General features: G+C 44.0%; 1 protein-coding gene and 1 non-coding gene across 3 annotated transcripts; both read right to left on the reverse strand.

Moving 5' to 3' along the window:
- Nucleotides 1-8,983: 8,983 nt before the first annotated feature.
- Nucleotides 8,984-9,056, reverse strand: TRNAK-CUU. The gene has a single exon. It is a non-coding gene; the product is annotated as a tRNA-Lys (tRNA).
- A 10,908-nt stretch (nucleotides 9,057-19,964) lies between these two features.
- LOC123450062 lies at nucleotides 19,965-22,720 on the reverse strand. 2 transcript variants are annotated; one of them, XM_045127465.1, is made up of 7 exons: nucleotides 22,252-22,720; nucleotides 22,105-22,183; nucleotides 21,886-21,975; nucleotides 21,301-21,381; nucleotides 20,833-21,219; nucleotides 20,655-20,729; nucleotides 19,965-20,573 (listed from the first exon to the last, which is right to left on the reverse strand). In XM_045127465.1, exons 1-7 carry the CDS (start codon nucleotides 22,713-22,715, stop codon nucleotides 20,466-20,468), a joined length of 1,284 nt encoding a protein of 427 aa, XP_044983400.1. In that variant the 5' UTR covers nucleotides 22,716-22,720; the 3' UTR covers nucleotides 19,965-20,465. The 2 variants fall into 2 exon arrangements, with proteins under 2 accessions (XP_044983400.1, XP_044983401.1); XM_045127466.1 differs by lacking the exon at nucleotides 21,301-21,381.
- Between the last annotated feature and the right edge of the window lie 3,989 nt (nucleotides 22,721-26,709).

Below are 26,709 nucleotides of genomic sequence, written 5' to 3' on the forward strand. Positions count from 1 at the left end.
CACTTTCACTTGTGTGCGCCACGATTTGTAAACCAATAATCGTCTTGAGCTATATATATATATATATATTTCCTATAAATTAGTATATATACTCCCGCGTGGTACTATATGGAACACATGGGGTAACTATCCCTAGGTGGTAGGATGTATATATATATATATATATATATAAGTAGTACTATAAGAGCAACTCTAGCAGATCCCGCATAATGTCGACCCGTAAAACGCGTTTCCAGTTCGCACAAAGCCCTTTTGCGGGCCGACGCGGTCTGGCATGGATGCAGACCCCCAAACGGACCCGTATAAAAGTATATTCGCCGAATATGCTTTTATAGGGGTCGGCTTTGCGGGGTCGGACACGGCCGTGTCGCCCCGAAAAAAGAAAACGCTCAATTCTCGCATTTGACATAAATTTTCACAAATAAGTTTAAATTCAAACAAACATAACACAGTTTTACGCGGAAATAAAAGCCAAGTTCAGTATGACAAATGCAAAAGAGGGTCTTGCATCATCTTGGTTGATCTTCACTCCTTGCCATATCATGCCATGTTCAAGATCTCTCTCCTTGCCATATCATGCCACCATATGGAGCAGAGTCTTCCGTTCTCCTCTTCAAGATCTCTCTCCTTGCCATATCATGTCATCTTTTGGTGAGGTCGTCCATGTCATCACGGTTCATTGACATGATCTTGTTCTCTTCGACGAGCAACAAAGATTCTTTGTCGATCAACTTCCACTTCTCACACTTTTGGAGCAACTCCCAACAATGCTCTACTTTAAAGAATTTGCCTTCCGAAGCTTTCATGTTTTTGTATCTATGTTGGACAATCTTGTCCTACATAATGTGAACAAAGTGATGTAATCAATTCTCATGATGCAAATATGATTACATACAACTTGAACAAAGGCAAAACAAACTCACATAGTCGGATTCAATGCTCCCACTTGAAAGGCATTGCGTACTTGCTCCAAGCAAGCTGCCCAACGGCTGCACATAGGCTTGATATTCTCCCAACGCCCTACAAGCGACCGAAATGTATGTGGAGTCCTATTGGGATACTTTACCATAATGCGGAAGTATTGATTTTTGATCCTTTGCCAATATCTCTTGGCGGTTTGAAATGTACCCATGCATACATAAAGAGACACCGCACTCCATGCTTGGATCAAAGCTTGATCTTCCAAGATCGTGCAGTTCTTCGATCTTTGGCAATATTGAACGATTGACAAGTCACGAGCTATCGCAACAAATGGCGAATACGAAAGGAAATTACCATGACCGAAGACGCATACCTTCCGGCCATTTCGTCGAACACCTCGCTTGCGGGGTGAGCGACACCATTGAACGGCATCGCCGGGGCATATCTTTCCGGGATGGAGTGAGAGGATGAAGGAGGAGCCTGAATCCTCTTCCTCTTGACGCCCGCGGCCTTGGTGACCTTCTCCGCCGCTGGCTGAGATCGCACAACAGCCTTAGCGCCCGGAGCGCGAGCCTTCGCGGCGGGGGCTGTCGGATTTCCCCCCGGCACGACCACGTTGCCCTGCCGCTTGCGGGCAGGCGCGGCGCTAGCTTGAGTGACGGCGGGGCCAACATGGCCGGCGATGAGATCCGCCCGAGGGGAAGGAGCGTGCGCGACCTCGACGATGACAGGGGGCACCAAGGAGGCGTCCATGGCGGCGAGGGATGGCCGCGGAGGATGCACCGGAGCGTGCGGTGGCGAGGCAATGGTGGCGTCGGGTGGGGGGCGGGAAAGCCCGCACGGAAATGTCCCTCCTGCCAAATCTTGCTACGGGTAGAGGCTGAGCTCGGGTCAGCCTCCCGGCCCGTGAAACTAGAGGTTGGGGGGATTTTTGCCGCGCCCCGCAAAAATATTTTCGGGCCGGGGCGGGATGCGGGGTCTGATCGGGCAGGTTTTTCTGCCCCGACCCGCACTTTGACGGTTATTTTACGGATCGGGACGGAATACGGAGTCCGCTAGAGTTGCTCTAAGCAAACACCATTAATATTGTCTATCGCAGCTTATAGTTCTAACAAACGAAAACTAGTACAATGATCGTCTTTAGACTACCCATAAAGAGGGATAACTTAACTAGTACTCCCTTCATTTTTATATACAAGGCCACAAGCTCATATTACATGTATTAAGACAAAAATTAATGTCATTTAAATCAATGTTGCAAGATGCTTCCTCCGTTCCGGTGTATAAGTCATCTTACGAAAATCAAATAATCCCAAAAAACTTCGGCGTGGTGCATTAACTTTCACGTTGTTTCTTGTTTTTGACATGAATAAAGAAATCAACCAATAAAAGACGTGGGGCGTGTATGTTATGACTTGAGACTAGCTAGCACGACATGCAGTGTTCAATTCATTGCATGACATGATATTAATTAGCAAATTATCATTGATTTCTCTCGTTTTTCTCTCCGTCTTGGTCACGGTGCACAACCTAAAATGACTTATACACTCGGACGGATGGAGTAGCTTGCCTCCTTATTTACCATGTAAATTAATGTGTATTGCTCTCTCTCATGCACATTAAGCCAATGATCTCACTCCTGCATGCACGCAAGGGATAATTAATGTTTTCATTTGTTAAAACTATAAGCAAACATTATTAATATTGCATCGATTAGTGTTAGTGGCCTTGTATTTTTGCAAATTGTAATTTTTATAGTATATAAAAATGAAGGGAGTAACAAGCATACGTTACCGATAATTCACTCCTGAGCCCGATGAACAGTACATCGATTTGAGATAGAAAAAAATCATAAAATTCTTTTTTTGTGCGAGATGCTCCTGTGCGTGAACTCCGTGTAAAATTTTGTGAACTTTCGACAATCGAAGAGCTTGTGGCAAAAAAGGCAAAATCAAACATGAACTGTGCGATTTTCAAAGCTTTCACTGCCATGCAAAATTTGTCTTTTTTGCCGTGAGCTCCTCGAATGTCCAAAGTTCACAAAATTTTGCACGGAGTTCATACACCAGAGCATCTTGCATCACCAAAAAAATGGATTTTTTTGATTTTTTTTTAAATCAAGGTATTGTTCATTCCTGGGCTCAAATGAGCCATGGAGCCAAATCGCGGCATACCCTATGTTACTATTTATATAGTACAGAGTAACATATGTATACTATCATGCAACACTTTATTTATAAGATTATAAATTCATCTTGTCTTAGTATGTGTGATGTTATCCTTATTATGAGTAACTAATTATATTACTTAATTTATCTCTTTTCTCATTAAATCAGTGCAAACATAAGCAAATTTGCTGAGTTACTAGTGAATTTACTCCCACTATCTTGTCTTGGTACTAGTGAAGTTACTTCCATTATGGGCAGTTTTATACTACCCATAGTGAGAGTAACATAGATAATAACACCTAAGAAAAAAGATGATGTGACAGTTAATTAATAAAGAATGAGACAAATTGAATAACATATCTAGTTATTCAATATCGCATATAGCAAGACAAGATAAGTTTACAACATAATAAATAAAATGTTGCATGACATCAAAAATATATTACTCCCCACTATAAAGGTAGTACTCCCTCGGTATCGGTGCCCAAGTCATCTTACAAAAAACAAATGATCCCAAGACATTTAGGCGCGATGCATTAACTTTCACCTTGCTTTTTTTATTTCTTGACATGAATAAAGAAATTAACCAGTGATAGACGTGGGGCGTTTATGTTTTTAATGACTTGAGACTATCTAGCACGACATGCAGTGGTAAATTCATTGCATGTAATGACATTAATTAGCAAATAAACATCAAGTTCTCTCGTTCTTTTCCTCCATCTTGGTGGTAGTGCACAAGTAAGATTGTTTGTAACGGACGGGTATCATATACTAGTATATGATATTACTTTTGTAATGCATAGTATCATATGCTAAAATTATACTCTCTCCGTTTCTAAATATAAGTCATTCTAGAGGTTTCAATAGAAAACTAGATACGGATGCATATAAACATATTTTAGAGTGAAGATTCACTCATTCTACTTCGTATGTAGTCTCTTAGTGTAATCTTTAAAAAGACTTATATTTAGGAACGAAGGGAGTAGAATAATTCATTTAATGTCATACATGACATAGCACACCGTTTAATATGATATTCTATCATGATGTGATACACAACTCTTCTTTCTTTATTTAATTTTATTTTTTTATTGAAAATATCTAATTAGCATGTATGATACTATCTACAATACTTTCATTACGATCAACCTTATGCACCGATAGATGCGGAGTGCCATAGACTAGCAACATAGACTAGTATGTGGTAGGCCGAAGACACAGCCTGTTCCACGTGCGCGGGAAAACGCAATCATGGATCAATTAAAGAGGATAAATGCTTCAGGATGGGTAGCTGGTTCTGATTGCATCTCCTACCTACTTAATCAATGGGGGGCTTTAATATTACACTATATCAACAGTTTTGCTAACGGGAACCACTAGCAATCAGACTACTGATAGCTATGTTTCATCAGACTAGTCCATCACCCTTCAATTGAATTGTTTTGAATCGTTTGATTGAGCCAGGAAAGCATGAATGCATCAACATATTCCAAATCAAAAACTGCTTCCCAGAAATTATGGTAATAACTCTATATATTTTTTTGGTAAGTCGTGATTTGCTTTCATCAAATAAATATAGAAATTAATGTTTCCTAGAAATTATGTTATATACTCCATTTTTGTTTTTTGTTTTCTTTTTGACAAGTCGTGAATGTTTCCACCAAACTAATACAGAAATAATTGCTTCGCAAAAATTGGAGATTTGCTTCCAACAAACAAAGTAAAGGAAAATAAATGTTTCTGTAGATGCTTTAAATGTTTCCTATTTTGTTGATGGAAGCATAGTGCAATATTCTATGGAAATAGAATATTCGACAGTGTGATTGATTTATCTGTTTCAACGAAGCATTATGCAAAGTTGCGCTACAATTTTTTAGATGCTTTGGAGACATTTTTTTGTGTAACAAAATTATATTCATGTTGGATGGAAACATTTGCTTGGCAATGAAACTTGTATGGCTTAATGACATGAATATACACGGATGCAAATTCATTTGATACGAAAACTTTACAACTCTTTTTTTAACAACACTAATTTTACTTCTACATGGATGCGTCAGTGTATTTTTGTTTTGTTTGTGATGCAGTAGAAATATACTTCAAAAGACTAGATAATATTTTCCATTGTACCACGTTTCCAAGGATGTTTGTTTCCATGCAAACTAATTTACCAATGAAACACATCATTGGTTTAAAACATAGTGAACTATTGCTTCCATAGAAACTAGAATGGGCATAAAAAATCAGAATGTGCTTCCATAAAACATAATGTGGCATCTAGGCACAGTTCAAACACCGTCAGCTAGATGCAAACGATACTTCCTTTGAATGTTAGCTGTGCTTGTTGTGATGGTAATCATGCTCCCAGTGGTGGACATACAGCCATGCTTCCTTGCAATGTTGGTCATGCTTCATTGCGATGGTAGTCGTGCTTCATTCCTATGGTGGACGTGTCTCCATCTGTCATCACATTGTTAATTAGTTGCATCAAGAAGGTCTGGCATGGATGGAGTAGCGCTGCAGCTGCACCATTAGCCGATGACCTCTTGACAACAAACTCGGTCAGCTGAATATATCAAATTAAACCAAGGTAAACTGAGGATGTGAGATACCATTTTGTGCAGCCGGCCGAACATGCTCCCATCACTATCGAGAAGGGATGGTGCTCTAGGTACATGAAGCAATAATCTCCTATCTCTTGGTGATTCCTACTGGGGACGGGCATCACGTACGGCAACCTGCTCATTCAGCACATAAACACTAGTAGAAAACAGGGCTTTGATCCAAGCCTGAAATCCCATTAATCCCGGTTCACTCATGAACCGGGACCCATGAGGGCATCGGTCCCGGTTCGTGAGGCCAGGGCGCCGGCCGTGCCTTGTGGGTGATTGGTCGCAGTTCGTCTGACCCCTTTGGTCCCGGTTCCAGACACGAACCGCGACCAATGGGCCTCGCTCCTGGCCCACAACCATTGGTCCCGGTTTGTGGCTGCTGGAACCGGGACCAAATGATGTCCTTTAGTCCCGGTTCCACCCAAAAACGAGGACCAATGGTTGGCCTATATATACCCCCTGCCCGCGAGTAGAGCAGTGCACTGCTCTACTTTTTTGCCGGCCATGGAATAGCTTTATGGTGCTCTATCTCACCTCTTATGCACATGAGGTGTTCGATAAAATGCCCGAGCCATACTTAAGCTTTCTCCTCTCGAAGCTCCTTGTCCAAGCTCCATTGTCCTCAATATTTGTCTAGGTTTGGCGGTCCGTCATGTCCCGTCCCCGTCCTCACCGCCATCGATCGCCCGCACCCATCTTGGCGCCGACACCACCGTGCTTAGCTTCTTCTTCTTATCTTCTTTCTAAAAGAAAAAGTTCTTACTTGTATGATTTAGATAGATACTTGTGTAATTTTCTTACTTTTATTATTGGTTGTTATTATATAGTGCGATGGTTTTGGTATCCGCCTCTGTCGGACCTCGTCCTGTTTATGATTCAGATGTGGTATATATTATCTTTTATAACTATTTGTTTTATTTAGTGTTTATGACAATTATGTCGATCAACGTGACATAGATTTTTTAATCTAGGAGGTATGTGAACAGGAAATTCCAACCGACATAGAAATTCTTGTCGAGAAGTTAAATTTGGTTGAAAAAGAAAACAATTACTTGAAAGAAAAATTACAAAGAGTTGAAGAGGAGAAGATGAAATTGAAGTTGAATGTTGTCGATGTCGTCGACGATCACAAGATCAAGATGGATGCAATGCGCTTGAAGATTAGAAAGATTAAAAAATATGCCATTCATACTGAGGCTTGGTATCATTATGCCGTTGGATTAATTGGTACCTTAGTTACGGTTATGATCGCATTTTTTGTTGCATTTATATTTTTTAGTTTCAATGTATGTTTTAATTAGATGCTCTAGAGATCTATATGTTGTTTAATAATGAGAACTATGTATGAATGTTACGTATTTATTTTGGTCGCTACTGTACTTTGACTTTATTGTGATGATGAATTTCTATTAATTTGGTCACTTCTCTATTCATGATATGTTGTAATGGTTTTTAATACATTTTATTATATAACGCACGAAGATGAACCGATAATGGATGTGCGGTGACCGACGCACCTTCGAGTATATTAAGGACCTGCATAATTTTCTCGAAGCAGCTGAAGTATATTAAGGGCTTTAAGACCGGCCTGTTGATGCTTAATAGATGCTATCTCAACTTAATGAGTATCCTACCACTGAAAGCACAATCACCACGAAGTTTATTTGAAGAACACGATCAACCGAAAGAGGTATTGGCCATGAACATCTAAAAGCTCAAGCAAGTTGTTCTTCTACAAATGACCTTCTATATTCGGATGTGATGTTTTTGCACGTGAGCTCAAGTGAGCTCGGGTGAACAGTAAATTCAAATAATATTTTTAAAATGTTTAAAAAATCTAAAAAAAATAGCAAACTTTTACAAATATTCCAAGTGCTTGTAAAGTTTCATCATGAAATCACATTTGTGGAAGTCATGAAAAGAAAAATTGGAACTCCGAAAATGCTTCTTTCAAAAGCATTTTGGAGCACTAATTTTGTTTTTTTATCAGGACTTCAAAAAATGTGCTTTCGTACTGAAATTTGGCAAGCTATTAAAACATTTGTCAAATTTTGCTGTAAAAAAACAGATTTTTTGTATTTTTCTAAAAATATTTTATGAATTTACTGTTCACCCGAGCTCAGGCGTAGAACAACACTTTCCTATTCTAACAGCTTGAAGTCTCCTCCACGGTGCTTTGTTTCCCTTCTCCAGAATCTGCTGAACTCTTTTTGTTTTTCAGTTGCCCAAGAAATAGCAAAAGAGTATTATTTGAAAAAGTGCTAAACAGAAGAGAACCACATGCATGGTATCCAAATTATATCGCTTAAGATCTACCTCCATGTGCTTGATTACCCTTTTCCCTGTCTTTGGGATATGGAGGTGTTGCACCTGGAGGCTGGAGCATATTTGTGACACCATTTCATCAACTAGACTGGTTGTTCATAATTCTATTACCGATTGTACTGATCATGTGACCCTGAGCTGTTTTTGCTTTTCAATTGCCCAAGAAATAGCAAAATAGTTTTATTTGAATAAGTGCTAAACAGAAGAGAAACCACATTTTTTTGATAAAAAATAATATATAAATATCGAGAAGATGCCAATTACATTCACCCTCTGCACCAAGAAGATATCAAAAGAAGATACACACAGCCAAAAGCAAAAAAAAAATTAAGACCCCGTCGCAGTGATGAAACACTCACAACAACACTCCAACCACAACCAAAGACAACACCTGGACAACAGAATAGGTTCTCCAACACAACGCCTTCAAGAAGAAAACAATTCTCAAGCACGCCGACACGACCCCGCCTCGAAGGAGCAAATGTTGGTGGCGCTGCACCAACAGTTTCTGTAACATTATCTCTGTTTCATAAACTTTCTGCAATTTTATATTTATTGCAAAAAAAATCAGCAAATGTTTCTACAATATCATCTCCGATGAAAAAAATTGTCTGCGCAATCTCTGTTGTAATTTTTTATGTAACAAGATCTCCGTTGCAAAGGTTTATTAAACACGACTTCTGTTGTAGAAATAGAGGATGATGCTCGATCACTAGATAGAGACAGACTTGACGAAAAGATCCGTCGGTCAACGCGTAGGACACACCCTGCAAAAAAGACACAAAGTTTGCAAATTTAGTTAAGAAAAACAACACACTGAGAAAATAGTAACGCGTAGGACACACCCCGCAAAAAAGATACAAAGTTTGCAAATTAAGAAAAACAGCACACTGAAAAAATAGTAAGAAATCGCAAGGATTGTGCAGGCACACAAAAAATGAAAAATGAAAACAAATTCGCCCACCGTGGGGCTCGAACCCACGACCACAAGGTTAAGAGCCTTGCGCTCTACCAACTGAGCTAGACGGGCTGATGCAAGGTATTATTCGAAGGGCTTTAAATGTTCAAGGATAATTAACAGCAAGGAAAGTTTCTCCGCGAGAACACTGACAAGCTCAGTATAGGTAAGGACGACAAGAGTGCTTGGAGAAACTGAAAGCATCTTTAGAAGATGATGGCCAATATCAGACAATTCTCATAGTTGGCATAGCCTACACCTTTCTCATAGTTGGCCAAGAGGGAGCTTGGAGGTAGCTCATACCATACGTTTGTCCTCCGTAGTTGTAGACTTGTCCCGGGAGCTGAACCATATCGTACGTCCTCTCTGAGTAGTGCAGGAGCAGGATGATGACAACACCATCGTGGCGACCCACGTACTCGGCCGACGGCCAATTACCATCACACACAAAATCTTTCACATTGTGGAGGAGGTGCCCAAAGGCGCAACGTCCTGGATTGAACTTGCGCATCTTCCATTGTCTATATTGTGTCGAGAAAAGAACGTATGGCGAGTAGAGTAGAGTAGATCTTATGATCCTTGAACAGCTTGAACACCCGGCCGTGTCCAAGGCAAGGAATGTGCCCTCAATTATAGAGGGAGGGAGGGAGGGGAACGCACCGTGTTGTAGCGGGGTTGCAAACGTTTGTATACTTCGTCCTCTCTTTCATTATAGAGGAGGAGGAGGCCGTTGCAGTGGTCAGTTACTTGGGCCCAACCATGGCAAAACAGAGGGCGCTCAAATTCGTGCTCGTCGGCTCTCCTTAAGCGGGAGGCCGGCGGAGCGAGGGAGGAGTGAGGATTTGCAACACCCGAGCTCCACTACTTGAACCACTTCTCGGCGAGAAAACATCCGGGAAGACATGTGACGTGAAGAAGCGTGGTAGGAGGCCATGGCCGTCAATGATTGCGCACCAAGCGTGGCAGTCGGCCCGAAACCGGGCGACGGCGTGGGGCGGAAGGCGGACGAGGAGTACATCGCAGGGGAGGCACAGGCAGTGACCGCGTCTCCATCAGGACGGTAACTTTCTTCGCCGCCAAGCTATCTCGACAAACTGGCAGGCAATAGCTTAGAGCAGAAAAATTGGCGAGAGGGGCTCGGGTTCCCAGCCGCCCCCTAATCGGGTTTTTCAAAATCAAACTCGGCCTAAATTCGGTCAAAAACGACATAAATTTTAAGAAAATTCAGCGTTTTCATTGATATTTGTACAAAACTTAAACAAAAACATAATTTAAAAATAAATTGAAACACTACTACGCCGCCGTCGTCGCCACTGCCTTCTACATGCAGAGAAGCTTGTAGAAGTTGGTGTAGTCACCTACGTCGCTGCCGTCGTCATCGTCGTCCTGCACTCTGCCGCCGTCCTTGCTGCACCCCTGCCATTTGCCGCCGCTCCGTCGCCGGGGTAGCGTTCGGCCATTGGTGGAGAGAGGGAGAGGAGGCGCCGGTGACGAAAGGGGCGAAAAGAGGAGAAGGTGTCGACAGCAAGAGGTGTGTGGTCACCGGCGAGGGGAAGGACGGCTTATATTGTTGGAATTATGCCCTAGAGACAATAATAAATATAGTTATTATTATAATTCCTGTATCAAGATAATCGTTTATTATACATGCTATAATTGTATTGAATGAAGACTCATTTACATGTGTGGATACATAGACAAAACACCATCCCTAGCAAGCCTCTAGTTGGCTAGCCAGTTGATCAAAGATAGTCAGTGTCTTCTGATTATGAATAAGGTGTTGTTGCTTGATAACTGGATCACGTCATTAGGAGAATCACGTGATGGACTAGACCCAAACTAATAGATGTAGCATGTTGATCGTGTCATTTTGTTGCTACTGTTTTCTGCGTGTCAAGTATTTATTCCTATGACCATGAGATCATATAACTCACTGACGCCGGAGGAATGCTTTGTGTGTATCAAACGTCGCAACGTAACTGGGTGACTATAAAGATGCTCTACAGGTATCTCCGAAGGTGTTAGTTGAGTTAGTATGAATCAAGACTGCGATTTGTCACTCCGTGTGACGGAGAGGTATCTCGGGGCCCGCTCGGTAATACAACATCACACACAAGCCTTCCAATCAATGTAACTTAGTGTAAGTTGCCGGATCTTGTATTACGGAACGAGTAAAGAGACTTGCCAATAAACGAGATTGAAATAGGTATACGGATACTGACGATCGAATCTCGGGCAAGTAACATACCGAAGGACGAAGGGAATGACATACGGGATTATATGAATCCTTGGCACTGAGGTTCAAACGATAAGATCTTCGTAGAATATGTATGATCCAATATGGGCATCCAGGTCCCGCTGTTGGATATTGACCGAGAAGTCTCTCGGGCATGTCTGCATAGTTCTCGAACCCGCAGGGTCTGCACACTTAAGGTTCGACGTTGTTTTATGCGTATTTGAGTTATATGGTTGGTTACCGAATGTTGTTCGGAGTCCCGGATGAGATCACGGACGTCACGAGGGTTTCCGGAATGGTCCGGAAACGAAGATTGATATATAGGATGACCTCATTTGATTACCGGAAGGTTTTCGGAGTTACCGGGAATGTACCGGGGATGACGAATGGGTTCCGGAAGTTCACCGGGGGGGGGGGGGGGGCAACCCACCCCGGGGAAGCCCATAGGCCATGAGGGTGGCGCACCAGCCCTTAGTGGGCTGGTGGACAGCCCAAAAGGGCTCTATGCGCCATACAAAGGAAAATCAAAGAGAAAGAAAAAAAAGGAGGTGGGAAGGAAGGGAAGGACTCCCACCCACCAAACCAAGTCCAACTCGGTTTGGGGGGGGAGCCTTCCCCCCTTGGGGCTCCTTGAGCCCCAACGCAAGGTCCCCTCCCTCCCACCTATATATACGGAGGTATTGGGGCTGATTTGAGACGACTTTTCCACGGCAGCCCGACCACATACCTCCACGGTTTTTCCTCTAGATCGCGTTTCTGCGGAGCTCGGGCGGAGCCCTGCTGAGACAAGGTCATCACCAACCTCCGGAGCGCCGTCACGCTGCCGGAGAACTCTTCTACCTCTCCGTCTCTCTTGCTGGATCAAGAAGGCTGAGATCATCGTCGAGCTGTACGTGTGCTGAACGCGGAGGTGCCGTCCGTTCGGTACTAGATCGTGGGACTGATCGCGGGATTGTTCGCGGGGCGGATCGAGGGACGTGAGGACGTTCCACTACATCAACCACGTTCACTAACGCTTCTGCTGTACGATCTACAAGGGTACGTAGATCACTCATCCCCTCTCGTAGATGGACATCACCATGATAGGTCTTCGTGCGCGTAGGAAAATTTTGTTTCCCATGCGACGTTCCCCAGCAGTGGCATCATGAGCTAGGTTCATGCGTAGATGTCTTCTCGAGTAGAACACAAAAGTTTTTGTGGGCGGTGATGTGCGTTTTGCTTCCCTCCTTAGTCTTTTCTTGATTCCGCGGTATTGTTGGATTGAAGCGGCTTGGACCGACATTACTCGTACGCTTACGGGAGACTGGTTTCATCGCTACGAGTAACTACGTTGCTCAAAGATGACTGGCAAGTGTCAGTTTCTCCAACTTTAGTTGAATCGGATTTGACCGAGGAGGTCCTTGGATGAGGTTAAATAGCAACTCATATATCTCCGTTGTGGTGTTTGCGTAAGTAAGATGCGATCCTACTAGATACCCTTGGTCACCACGTAAAACATGCAACAACAAAATTAGAGGACGTCTAACTTGTTTTTGCAGGGTATGCTTGTGATGTGATATGGCCAACGATGTGATGTGATATATTGGATGTATGAGATGATCATGTTGTAATAGAAATATCGACTTGCACGTCGATGGTACGGCAACCGGCAGGAGCCATAGGGTTGTCTTTATACTAACGTGTGTGCTTGCAGATGCATTTACTATTTTGCTAGGATGTAGCTTTAGTAGTAATAGCACGAGTAGCACGACAACCCCGATGGCAACACGTTGATGGAGATCATGGTGTGGCGCCGGTGACAAGAAGATCGTGCCGGTGCTTTGGTGATGGAGATCAAGAAGCACGTGATGATGGCCATATCATGTCACTTATGAATTGCATGTGATGTTAATCCTTTTATGCACCTTATTTTGCTTAGAACGACGGTAGCATTATGAGGTGATCTCTCACTAAAATTTCAAGACGAAATTGTGTTCTCCCCGACTGTGCACCGTTGCTACAGTTCGTCGTTTTGAGACACCACGTGATGATCGGGTGTGATAGACTCAACGTTCACATACAACGGGTGCAAAACAGTTGCGCACGCGGAACACTCGGGTTAAGCTTGACGAGCCTAGCATGTGCAGACATGGCCTCGGAACACATGAGACCGAAAGGTCGATCATGAATCATATAGATGATATGATTAGCATAGGGATGCTTACCACTGAAACTATACTCAACTCACGTGATGATCGGACTTGAGCTAGTGTAAGTGGATCATGAACCACTCAAATGACTAGAGAGATGTACTTTTTGAATGGGAGTTTAGCGAATAATTTGATTAAGTTAAACTCTAATTATCTTGAACATAGTCTAAGTCCACTTTGAATATATTTGTGTTGTAGATCATGGCTCACGCGACAGTCATCCTGAATTTTAATACGTTCCTAGAGAAAGCTAAGTTGAAAGATGATGGAAGCAACTTTATAGACTGGGCTCGTAATCTTAAGCTAATCTTACAAGCTGGGAAGAAGGATTATGTCCTTAATGCTGCGCTAGGAGATGAACCACCCGCTACGGCTGATCAGGATGTTAAGAACGCTTGGTTAGCACGTAAGGAGGACTACTCAATAGTTCAATGTGCAGTCTTGTATGGCTTAGAACCGGGACTTCAACGTCGCTTTGAGCGTCATGGAGCATTTGAGATGTTCCAGGAGTTGAAGTTTATCTTTCAGAAGAACGCCCGGATCGAGAGGTATGAGACCTCCGATAAATTCTATGCTTGCAAGATGGAGGAAAACTCATCTGTCAGTGAACATGTGCTCAAAATGTCTGGGTACTCAAACCGTCTAGCTGAGCTAGGGATTGAACTCCCGCAAGAAGCTATCACTGACAGAATCCTTCAATCACTGCCGCCAAGCTATAAAGGCTTTGTGTTGAACTACAACATGCAAGGGATGAACAAGTCTCCCGGCGAGATGTTTGCGATGCTGAGAGTCGCAGAGTCTGAACTCCGTAAAGAGCATCAAGTGTTGATGGTGAATAAGACCACTAGTTTCAAGAAAAACGGCAAAGACAAGAAGGGCAATTCGAAGAAGAGCGGCAAGCCTGTTGCCAATCCGACGAAGAAACCCAAAGCTGGACCTAAGCCTGAAACGGAGTGTTACTATTGCAAGGGTATGGGTCACTGGAAGCGCAATTGCCCCAAGTATCTGGCAGATAAGAAGGCGGCCAAAGAAAAATCAGGTATATTTGATATACATGTTATTGATGTGTACTTAACCGGCTCTCGTAGTAGTGCCTAGGTATTCGATACCGGTTTTGTTGCTCACATTTGCAACTCGAAACAGGAACTGCGGAATAGACGAAGGCTGGCGAAAGATGAAGTGACGATGCGCGTAGGAAATGGTTCCAAGGTTGATGCAATCGCCGTCGGCACAGTGTCACTTCAATTACCATCAGGATTAGTGATGAACTTAAATCATTGTTATTTAGTGCCTGCGTTGAGCATGAACATTATATCTGGATCTTGTTTATTGCGAGACGGTTACTCTTTTAAGTCAGAGAATAATGGTTGTTCTATTTCTATGAGTAACATCTTTTATGGTCATGCACCGAATCTGAGAGGATTGTTCATATTGAATCTTGATAGCGATACGCATGTACATAACATTGAGACCAAAAGAGTTAGAGTTAACAATGATAGCGCCATATTTTTGTGGCACTGCCGCTTAGGTCATATTGGTGTAAAGCGCATGAAAAAACTCCATGCTGATGGACTTTTGGAGTCACTTGACTTTGATTCACTTGACACGTGCGAACCATGCCTCATGGGCAAGATGACTAAGACTCCGTTCTCCGGAACAATGGAGCGTGCAAGTGACTTGTTGGAAATCATACATACCGATGTGTGTGGTCCGATGAGCGTGGAGGCACGCGGCGGATATTGTTATTTTCTCACCTTCACTGACGATTTGAGTAGATATGGTTATGTCTACTTGATGAAGCACAAGTCTGGAACATTTGAAAAGTTCAAGCAATTTCAGAGTGAAGTGGAAAATCATCGTAACAAGAAGATCAAGTTCCTACGGTCTGATCGTGGGGGTGAATATCTGAGTTTCGAGTTTGGTGCTCACTTAAGACAATGTGAAATTGTTTCACAGTTAACACCGCCTGGAACACCACAGCGTAATGGTGTGTCCGAACGTCGTAATCGTACTCTATTAGAGATGGTGCGATCTATGATGTCTCTTACTGATTTGCCGTTATCATTTTGGGGTTATGCATTAGAAACAGCTGCATTCACTTTAAATAGGGCACCATCAAAATCCGTTGAGACGACACCATACGAACTGTGGTATGGCAAAAGGCCAAAGTTGTCGTTTCTTAAAGTTTGGGGATGTGATGCTTATGTCAAAAAGCTTCAGCCTGAAAAGCTGGAACCCAAAGCGGAAAAGTGCGTCTTCATAGGTTACCCAAAAGAGACAGTTGGGTACACCTTATATCTCAAATCCGAGGGCAAAGTGTTTGTTGCTAAAAACGGAGCTTTTCTCGAGAAGGAGTTTCTCGCGAGAGAATTGAGTGGGAGGAAGATAGAACTTGACGAGGTTGTCGAACCTCTCATCCCTCTGGATGGTGGCGCAGGGCAAGGGGAAACCTCTGTCGTTGCAACGCCGGTTGAGGAGGAAGTTAATGATGATGATCATGAAACTCCGGTTCAAGTTTCTGTCGAACCACGCAGGTCGACGAGACCACGTGCTGCTCCAGAGTGGTACGGTAATCCCGTCTTATCAATCATGTTGTTAGACAACAATGAACCTGCGAATTATGAAGAAGCAATGGTGGGCCCAGATTCCAACAAATGGCTGGAAGCCATGAAGTCCGAGATAGGATCCATGTATGAGAACAAAGTGTGGACTTTGGAGGTACTACCTGAGGGCCGCAATGCTATTCAGAACAAATGGATCTTTAAGAGGAAGACGGACGTTGACGGCAATGTAACCGTTGATAAAGCTCGACTTGTGGCAAAGGGTTTTTCACAAGTTCAAGGAGTTGACTACGATGAGACATTCTCACCCGTAGCGATGCTTAAGTCCGTCAGAATCATGTTAGCAATAGCTGCATTTTTCGATTATGAAATCTAGCAGATGGATGTCAAAACGGCGTTCCTTAACGGTTTCCTTAAGGAAGAGTTGTATATGATACAATCCGAAGGTTTTGTCGATCCTAAGAATGCTGACAAGGTGTGCAAGCTCCAGCGATCCATTTATGGACTGGTGCAAGCATCTCGGAGTTGGAACAAACGCTTTGATGAGGTGATCAAAGCATTTGGGTTTATACAAGTGGTTGGAGAATCTTGTATTTACAAGAAAGTGAGTGGGAGCTCTGTGGCGTTTCTAATATTATATGTGGATGACATATTACTGATTGGAAACAACGTAGAGTTTTTGGAGAGCATAAAGGGTTACTTGAATAAAAGTTTCTCTATGAAGGACCTAGGAGAAGCTGCTTACATTCTAGGCATTAAGATCTATAGGGATAGATCAAAACGCCTAATAGGACTTTCACAAAGCACATACCTTGATAAAGTTTTGAAGAGGTTCAAAATGGAACAGTCCAAGAAAGGGTTCTTGCCAGTTTTACAAGGTACGAGATTGAGTAAGACTCAGTGCCCAGCAACTGATGAAGATAGAGAGCATATGCGCTCCGTCCCCTATGCTTCAGCCATAGGTTCTATCATGTATGCAATGTTGTGCACTAGACCGGATGTTAGCCTGACCATAAGTATGGCAGGTAGGTTTCAGTGTAATCCAGGAGTGGATCACTGGACAGCGGTCAAGAATATCCTGAAGTACCAGAAAAGGACTAAGGAGATGTTTCTCGTGTATGGAGGTGACGAAGAGCTCGCCGTAAAGGGTTACGTCGATGCAAGCTTTGACACAGATCCGGACGACTCTAAGTCGCAAACCGGATACGTATTTATTCTTAATGGGGGTGCGGTAAGCTGGTGCAGTTCCAAGCAAAGCGTCGTAGCAGATTCTACATGTGAAGCGGAGTACATGGCTGCCTCGGAGGCGGCTAAGGAGGGTGTCTGGATGAAGCAGTTCATGACGGATCTTGAAGTGGTGCCAAGCGCACTGAATCCAATAACCTTGTTCTATGATAACACGGGTGCCATTGCCATAGCAAAGGAACCACGGTTTCAGAAGAAGACCAGACACATCAAACGACGCTTCAACCTCATCCGCGACTACGTCGAGGGAGAGGACGTAAATATATGCAAAGTGCACACGGATCTGAATGTAGCAGACCCGCTGACTAAACCTCTTCCACGGCCAAAGCATGATCAACACCAGAACTGTATGGGTGTTAGATTTATTACAATGTAATTCACACGATGATGTGAGGGCTAGATTATTGACTCTAGTGCAAGTGGGAGACTGTTGGAATTATGCCCTAGAGACAATAATAAATATAGTTATTATTATAATTCCTGTATCAAGATAATCGTTTATTATCCATGCTATAATTGTATTGAATGAAGACTCATTTACATGTGTGGATACATAGACAAAACACCATCCCTAGCAAGCCTCTAGTTGGCTAGCCAGTTGATCAAAGATAGTCAGTGTCTTCTGATTATGAACAAGGTGTTGTTGCTTGATAACTGGATCACGTCATTAGGAGAATCACGTGATGGACTAGACCCAAACTAATAGACGTAGCATGTTGATCGTGTCATTTTGTTGCTACTGTTTTCTGCGTGTCAAGTATTTATTCCTATGACCATGAGATCATATAACTCACTTACGCCGGAGGAATGCTTTGTATGTATCAAACGTCGCAACGTAACTGGGTGACTATAAAGATGCTCTACAGGTATCTCCAAAGGCGTTAGTTGAGTTAGTATGAATCAAGACTGGGATTTGTCACTCCGTGTGACGGAGAGGTATCTCGGGGCCCACTCGGTAATACAACATCACACACAAGCCTTGCAAGCAATGTAACTTAGGGTAAGTTGCGGGATCTTGTATTACGGAACGAGTAAAGAGACTTGCCGGTAAACGAGATTGAAATAGGTATACGGATACTGGCGATCGAATCTCGGGCAAGTAACATACCGAAGGACGAAGGGAATGACATACAGGATTATATGAATCCTTGGCACTGAGGTTCAAACGATAAGATCTTCGTAGAATATGTAGGATCCAATATGGCCATCCAGGTCCCGCTGTTGGATATTGACCGAGAAGTCTCTCAGGTCGATGTATGCATAGTTCTCGAACCCGCAGGGTCTGCACACTTAAGGTTCGACGTTGTTTTATGCGTATTTGAGTTATATGGTTGGTTACCGAATGTTGTTCGGAGTCCCGGATGAGATCACGGACGTCACGAGGGTTTTCGGAATGGTCCGGAAACGAAGATTGATATATAGGATGACCTCATTTGATTACCGGAAGGTTTTCGGAGTTACCGGGAATGTACCGGGTATGACGAATGAGTTCCGGAAGTTCACCGGGGGGGCAACCCACCCCGGGAAAGCCCATAGGCCATGAGGGTGGCGCACCAGCCCTTAGTGGGCTGGTGGGACAGCCCAAAAGGGCTCTATGCGCCATACAAAGGAAAATCAAAGAGAAAGAAAAAAAAAGGGAGGTGGGAAGGAAGGGAAGGACTCCCACCCACCAAACCAAGTCCAACTCGGTTTGGGGGGGGGGGGAGCCTTCCCCCCTTGGACTCGGCCGACCCCCTTGGGGCTCCTTGAGCCCCAAGGCAAGGTCCCCTCCCTCCCACCTATATATACGGAGGTATTGGGGCTGATTTGAGACGACTTTTCCACGACAGCCCGACCACATACCTCCACGGTTTTTCCTCTAGATCGCGTTCCTACGGAGCTCGGGCGGAGCCCTGCTGAGACAAGGTCATCACCAACCTCCGGAGCGCCGTCACGCTGCCGGAGAACTCTTCTACCTCTCCGTCTCTCCTGCTGGATCAAGAAGGCCGAGATCATCGTCGAGCTGTACGTGTGCTGAACGCGGAGGTGCCGTCCGTTCGGTACTAGATCGTGGGACTGATCGCGGGATTGTTCGCGGGGCGGATCGAGGGACGTGAGGACGTTCCACTACATCAACCGCGTTCACTAACGCTTCTGCTGTACGATCTACAAGGGTACGTAGATCACTCATCCCCTCTCGTAGATGGACATCACCATGATAGGTCTTCGTGCGCGTAGGAAAATTTTGTTTCCCATGCGACGTTCCCCACATATATATCCGCGAGCGGGCTTCACTGCGCCGCTCGTGAAGATTAATGTAAGGTTGACCGGTGGCGCAACCTTCGCATTGATTCCCGCGGGAAACGAGACAATGAGAACGACGAACGCGCCTAGTCGCTGACTCGGTGGGTCCACACACATTTGGCGCCAAAAAAGTTTTTCCCGTCGCCTCGGTTCGGTATGGGACCGCAGGTGCCAATTCCAGCCCTCACCTTCGAAAAACGGTCTTCTTGGGACGCGACTGGGCCGTTTTTTTTTTGCACCGGCGATAAAAAAGGACCTTAGGGGAGGGGGCGCGGCTGGAGATGCTCTTAGCGATGAGGCATTCAATTCAACCCCCTAGAGGCTACGGTTTCAGATAAATTAAATCCTTATGTTTTTTATCACTGAGAGTTTTTCTTTTCCTCTTTTGAGATTCTTGCCACTGATAGTTTTCTGAGTGAGCAAGGATTAAGGTGTGATTTTATTTAATGAAATGATTCCTTCAAAATTCTGCCGAAACGGTTTCACACCGTCAATGGATTACTTGTACGCAATATAGTATTTCCTCCGTCCGGAATTACTTGTCGCATAAATGGATAAAAATGATGTATCTAAAACTAAAACACATCCAGATACATCCATTCTAATGACAAGTATTTTCGGACGGAGGAAGTACCAAACAGTGAGAGTTCAGGTGAAAAGAAAACCATGAGATTAAGCTGATCTATGGAACTGAACTTTGACGATAACTTTCTCTACTAACGTATTTTACGTCATGTGCGTAACCGCCTCCCCTTTCTTCTTCAGTGCAGAGAGACGATCCGGAGGCAAGCGTTATTTTCCCCCATGGCCGGCCGCCGGTGAAATCCACGGGTGGCCTCCCCCTCTGTCGGCCACTCCGGCGGAGGGAGGTTGGGGGAACCCCAGAGCTTCACCTTGCTCCTTCACAACAAATCTGGTTTTGATGTCTACACTCTAGCAACAAGAGTCGAGAAGAGTTAACTCTGAGTCAATTTCTCGACGTTGGAGTAGCACCACCATGATGGGTGCTTAGGCTTCCTTGATCGTGTGCACATGTACCACCACCAGGGTCATTCGATCCAGCTAATAGATGCGTCTGTAAGCATGAGATGGTAAGCACAACTCTCTATGCTAGGAAGGGCAATGACAGCGATTGAAAGGCATGAAGAGAACTCACATGAGTGTGCGGAGCAGGTGGAGGAGGAAGGCTTGGCATCAATAGCGGACTTTTGCCGTTGAGAGCATCAGGACTCTGCATATTATTTTTTAGGTAACAAGTTTAAATATTGTAGCAAAGACGAAGGTTACGTAATGAAACTAAGACTCCCTCTTCACGATTATGGACAACAATTAACCTGGAATTGCTCCTGGTAGAGAGCTCGTTCTGCCTCCAACCTCTCCTCTATGCCTCGACTAATCCTCTCCTTGATGGCTTGACTCTGTGCCGCCAGCATCTCCTTGAAGGCTAGGGTCTGTGCCGCCAGTCTCTCCTCGAAGTATTTATACTGTGCCGCCCTGCTCTCCTCGAAGTCTTGACGCTGTGCCGCCCTGCTCTCCTCGAAGTCTTGACGCTGTGCCGCCCTTTGCTCCTTGAAGAATTGACTCTGTTCCGCCATCCTCTCCTCAAAGAGTTGATTCTGTGCTGCCGTCCTCTCCTCGAAGAATCGATTCTGTGCCGCTATCCTCTCCTCTTGCCTCCTCACGGCTTCGTCACGTAGCCTCCTTTCTTCCTCCATCCGGGCCTACAACATGTAAGCGCAATCTCATCATCGTTGCAATGCAAGCATGTAAGGATCGGCGAGGATGAATGAAAGAGAGCGAACCTCGAGTTGGGAGATCCTAAATGAAATAGCATCTGGACAAGGGTGTACAGAGGAAATTGAACTCGTACTTTGGGCTCGGATCTAAGAGAGAAGAGTGGGAATGGATGACATCTCGATGAGGCCGTCGCCAATCCATAACCAGACATATAGTATAACATATAAAAAAGTAGGCATACAGTGTAACATTATTTTGTACTCCCTCGGTAAAAAAATATAAGAGCGTTTAGATCACTAAAGTAGTGATCTAAACGCTCTTATATTTCTCTACAGAGGGAGTGTGGTTTTGGCTACCAATTTCAGTCCACAACCAACTACTTGACTTCAAAATACCAGTAACAATCTAACAATTGACACCGGGAAACAGCAGAGGAAATGCAAGATGATACCATTTTGGATATGAGCTAAAAAGTGCAGTGCCACACAGATCCATCCCATAGAACCATGACATAACAAAGTCTAAGAACCATAGATGGAATACTCAACAACGTAACTCTTGGTATCAAGTATGCAGTTGGTGACCAATAAATCATTTTTCATCGAACAGAACTGATATAACAGAGGACCAAGTAGCAGAGAAATGGCAACCTCTTTGAGGCAGCAATCATTCCAGAGATGCACCGGCGAGTAGAGATTGATGATGTGCCTGTGCTTGAACCTTTCACTGCACTGAGGGCACTGGGAAACAGAACATCACATGGAGCAACCGGTAATTAATAGCTTAGCAAGGAATTCCATATGAACTTATATAGCATGGTAATGACTAATGAAAAGATTAGCCTTCCAGTAACTGATGAATAGATTAACCTTGGCGCTGACGTTGCCGCAGCGGAGCAGCCACCTCTCCAAGCAGGATCTGCCGTAGACATGTCCGCAGGAAATGCAGCTGTATCAAGCACAGATTTTTATTCAGAGATAATGAGGAATTTATTCAGGCAATGGTAACAAGTTGACCAGATGCGATGAGCGCCGTAGGGGGCCCAGGGATCCATGCAGATGCAGCAGGTGGCCGCCGCCTGGGCACTCCCCTCCGCCTTAGGGCCGCCGCCGACGCCGGCCGACGCGGCCTCCTCCTCCGCGCTCCCGCAGGCCCTGTCCCCGCCGGCGCCCTCCTGCTCCTCCTCCTCCTCGCGGTCTTCGTAATACCAGCCGCTCTCACCGGAGTCGTCGTCGTCGTCGTAGGAGTAGTCGCTGGCATCGGAGCTCCTGTCGTCGTCGTACATCTCCTCGTCTTCCTCGCCGGCCGAGCCCGGCGCGGCGCGGTTCGCCGCTCCCCTGATTAAGGACTCCGCGTCCTGGCGAGGCGGTACCTCTCCGTAGGACATCTCAGCGTCGGAGACCTCCTCCGACGGCGCACGGCGGCGGCTGCGATGGCGAGGTCGGTATGGAAGGGAAGTGGAATGCGAAACTGTAAACATGAAGAAACTTCACGCGAGTGGAGGGGATCGTTCTATTCTGGTTCTGGGCCTTTAGGGTAACCAAACTCAACTGGGCTACGTTTATTTCCGGGACTGCAGTCCAATAACCTCGTAGCAAGGCCCAAGAGCTCTCAATTCGAAATATATTATTTTTTCAAGTTAAAATTAGTACTCCCTCCATTCCTAAATATAAGTTTTCTAAAAGATTTCAGTAGAGGGTCCACATGCGAATCAAAATGAGTGAATTTATATTCTAAAATATATCTATATACATTCGTATCTAGTCTTCTAATGAATTTTTTTAAAAGACTTATATTTAGAAACGGAGGGAGTATATATCTATACACATATTTTGGCTAGGTAGCGCAAATTTCAAAAGTTTCAAAATGTTTTTATAAAACATTCCACATGTTTATACAGATGTATTTTTACACATGCCTAAAACTTCGTTAGGAGATCCTATTGAAATCTCTAACAAGTCTTTTTTTTAAACGCCTGCGGCATAATAAATTGATCGTTTGCAGCATACCTTTTTTTCTGCCAGTTTCAATAATCTCATCTCGGTTTAGTCATCTAACTGTTGGACCTGCTCACAATGTGTATGAGGTACTCCCTCCTTTCCGGTTTATATGGCTCAAATCTGAAATCTCATCAACCAAGGTGAATTGTGAGTGGATGACACTAGTTTTAACTAGCCAATGAAATATTTTTCACATACTCAGTTTTCAAGGCAATAAATGTAGCATCTTCCTTCTCATTGGACTTGCATGATGGATGTAGAAAACGATGCATGCATAGCCACTTATCTTATTTCCCTAAACTTTATGAATTAAATATAGCGTGGGACTCAAAGCACTCTAACTTAATTAGACTTAGAATGAGCCTAATATAATGGAAATCTGAAATTTTTGAGATGAGCCCTGTAAATCGGAAAGGAGGGAGTAATGTTTAGAGAACATAGCTATGCATGGGCTATTTCCCTTCAGATGTTTCTGCTGATTTACAGTGGAAAAAGGATAAAATATGTATAAAAGCTAAAAATATAAGCTTCAAATCAATGATCAAGGTCCTAAATTTAATTTATGATATGGCCAATTGCATGGTATATGCCGCAATGAATAGCTACTGTTCTACGGGTATATTTGTTACGTGCTTGCAGATTCGTATTGCTGCCAATGAATTATATAGATAGTTTATAAACATTAAATACAATAGTTGTTGTCTTGTGGTCAGATTAAACTGTTTGTAACTGGCAATTGTTTTATTATTGCTGCAAACGAAATTGACAGTCATTTCTCTCATGTTTACTTATAAAAATTAGTTGCGAAAGTGATTAATGTTTCTTCTTGCACCAAGTAGATAATCGAGAAAGAAATGGTGATATTTTTATTTGTTTTTCTCATCAAGTGTGCTGGAATGAATTCAGATGGTGGCTATTTTGTCTTGGAGCATTTAAGTGTTTCTTTCCCCAGGTTCGTTTTTCTCTTCGTAGTCTATCGCTTCTCTATCAGAATATTATACTTCCTTTACTCTTGGGTTTCTAACCTGTATGATTTCTTTTTGCTGCTAGGATTATTCGGACATGTATAGACCTTGATTTAGATGAACAAGAGCCTGTTTTTTGGCAAAATTCCCAGTTGCAGGTACCTATTTTTGAATAAATGAGATCACCTTGAGTTGTAAGATCTTTATGAGTTTCTATTAGCCTGCTATAAGCTGCACGTATTATTTTAAATGTATGATGGTATTTTGTGGTATAGTCAGTCGAACCTTTCTAAGTACGGTGACCAATTAATGCGCCTTAGCCATTTGCTTGCATATCTATGCTGAAAGTCTAGAACATCTTTGGAGTCATTTATTTAGAATAAATTGGATCAACTATTAATAAAATAAGGAGCAAACATCGGTATCAGCGTAGACTAGATGGTTTAGGAGAATATGATCGCATGTATCAGAGGCCCTAAAGGGTGCATATATATTCAGTTACATTGCCAGCCTATACTTGTCCTCCAAGATCTAATCCTAGTTTAAAAGGAAAGGATAGATACGGAGGTTGAGATAGGAAGGGTAGGATTACATCACGTATATATGCTAAATACATGCTACGTTCTTCTTACCCCCCCCCCCCCCCCCCCCGAGTCGGAGCGTCATCAGAGTAGATGCCAAGATTGGACCGAAAAGCTTCGAAGGAAGAAGTAGGAAGCCCCTTGGTCATGATGCCGGCAAGTTGATGAGTTGTGAGAACATGAACAACATGGAACTGTCCCAAAGCCACGTTCCCGCGAACAAAGTGAATATCCAACTCAATATGGTTCGTCCGACAATGATGAACGGGGTTGGCAGAGAGGTATACCGTGGAGATATTATCGCAAAACACCACGGAGGCCTTGTCAACGACACAATGGAGCTCGACAAGGAGTTGACGAAGCCAACAACACTCAGCCACGGCATTGGCGACCACATGGTTTTCGGCTTCAGCACTTGAGCGAGAGACAATAGGTTGGCGTTTGGAGGACCAAGACACCAAGGTGTCCCCGAGATAAATACAATACCCAGAAGTAGACCTGCGAGTGTCCGGACAACCAGCCCAGTCAGCATCGGAATAAGCAGCAATGGCGATGGAGGAACTGCCGGTGATTCGAAGCTCATGCGAAGTAGTACCACGGAGATAGCGTAGTAAGCGCTTCATCAATCCCCAATGAGCATCACACGGAGCATGCATATGCAAACAAATTGGCTAAACAACATAGGCTATGTCCGGTCGTGTCAAGGTCAGCTATTGAAGAGCACCAGCAATACTTCGGTAGAGAGTGGAATACGACAGAACCTCACCAGAGGCAGCTGAGACATTGGGCTTAGTGTCAATAGGCGTGGAGGCTGGTTTGCAATTGGACATGGAAGCACGATCAAGGACCTCCTAAACATATCTCTCTTGGGAGAGAAAGAAACCAGAGGCCGTGCGACGAATGGCAACACCTAGAAAAAAGTGAAGAGGCCAGAGATCCTTCATCTTGAATTCAATGCTGAGAGAGGTGATGATCATACGAAGAAAAGATGGCGAGGAAGCTGTCAACACAATGTCATCAACATAAAGAAGCAAATACGCCATGTCTGAATCACGACGAAGCACAAAAGGTGAGGTGTCCGAAAGAACTGAAGTAAATCCTAGGCGCCGAAGAAAATCACCAATGCATGTGTACCAAGCATGAGGCGATTGTTTAAGTCCATAGAGTGACTTGGACAGTAGACAGACATGCTCGGGTTAGATGGTGTTGATAAAACCCGTCGGTTGAGCACGGTAAACACACTCATCTAGGACTCCATGAAGAAACACATTGGATACGTCCAACTGATGCACTAACCAATGTCGAGATGCAGCAAGTTGCAAGACCGTACGAACTGTGGCGGATTTGACGACAGGACCGAAAGTTTCACCGAAATCAATGACTGCACATTGAGTAAATGTCTGCCAGATGCAAAAGTTGGACTCCTCGAAGTCAAGGATGACCGTGACGTGGTTGCGGATGTTGATTAGATCGATGGCGGTGGCACTAGGAGCAGCAGGGTTGGCGGAGCTAGCAGCAAAGGGGTTGGAGAGTAGCGACCCGGATGCGAGGTAGGAGTTGGGAGAAGAGGCGAAGTCGCCGAACTCCATGGCAGCAGCGACGGCTTGGGAGGTGGCCGGCTAATGCTAGGGTTCGATGGCTAGGGTTGCAGCAGAAGCAAGTCATAGGAAAGAAAGAAAAACTGATACCATGTAGACTAGATGGTTTAGGAGAATATGACCTATACTTGTCCTCCAAGATTTAATCCTAGTTTAAAAGGAAAGGATAGATACGGAGGTTGAGACAGGAAGGGTAGGATTACATCACGTATATATGCTAATACATGCAATGTTATTCTTACAATTAGAAATTAGGAACATAAGCTTTACCCGGGTCAAATGCACATTGTGTTAGTCCGATCACTTATGATGTGTGAAGTATATGTTCTC

This window comes from Hordeum vulgare, chromosome 4H (assembly GCF_904849725.1).
Source record: "Hordeum vulgare subsp. vulgare chromosome 4H, MorexV3_pseudomolecules_assembly, whole genome shotgun sequence".
Taxonomy (NCBI): domain Eukaryota; kingdom Viridiplantae; phylum Streptophyta; class Magnoliopsida; order Poales; family Poaceae; genus Hordeum; species Hordeum vulgare.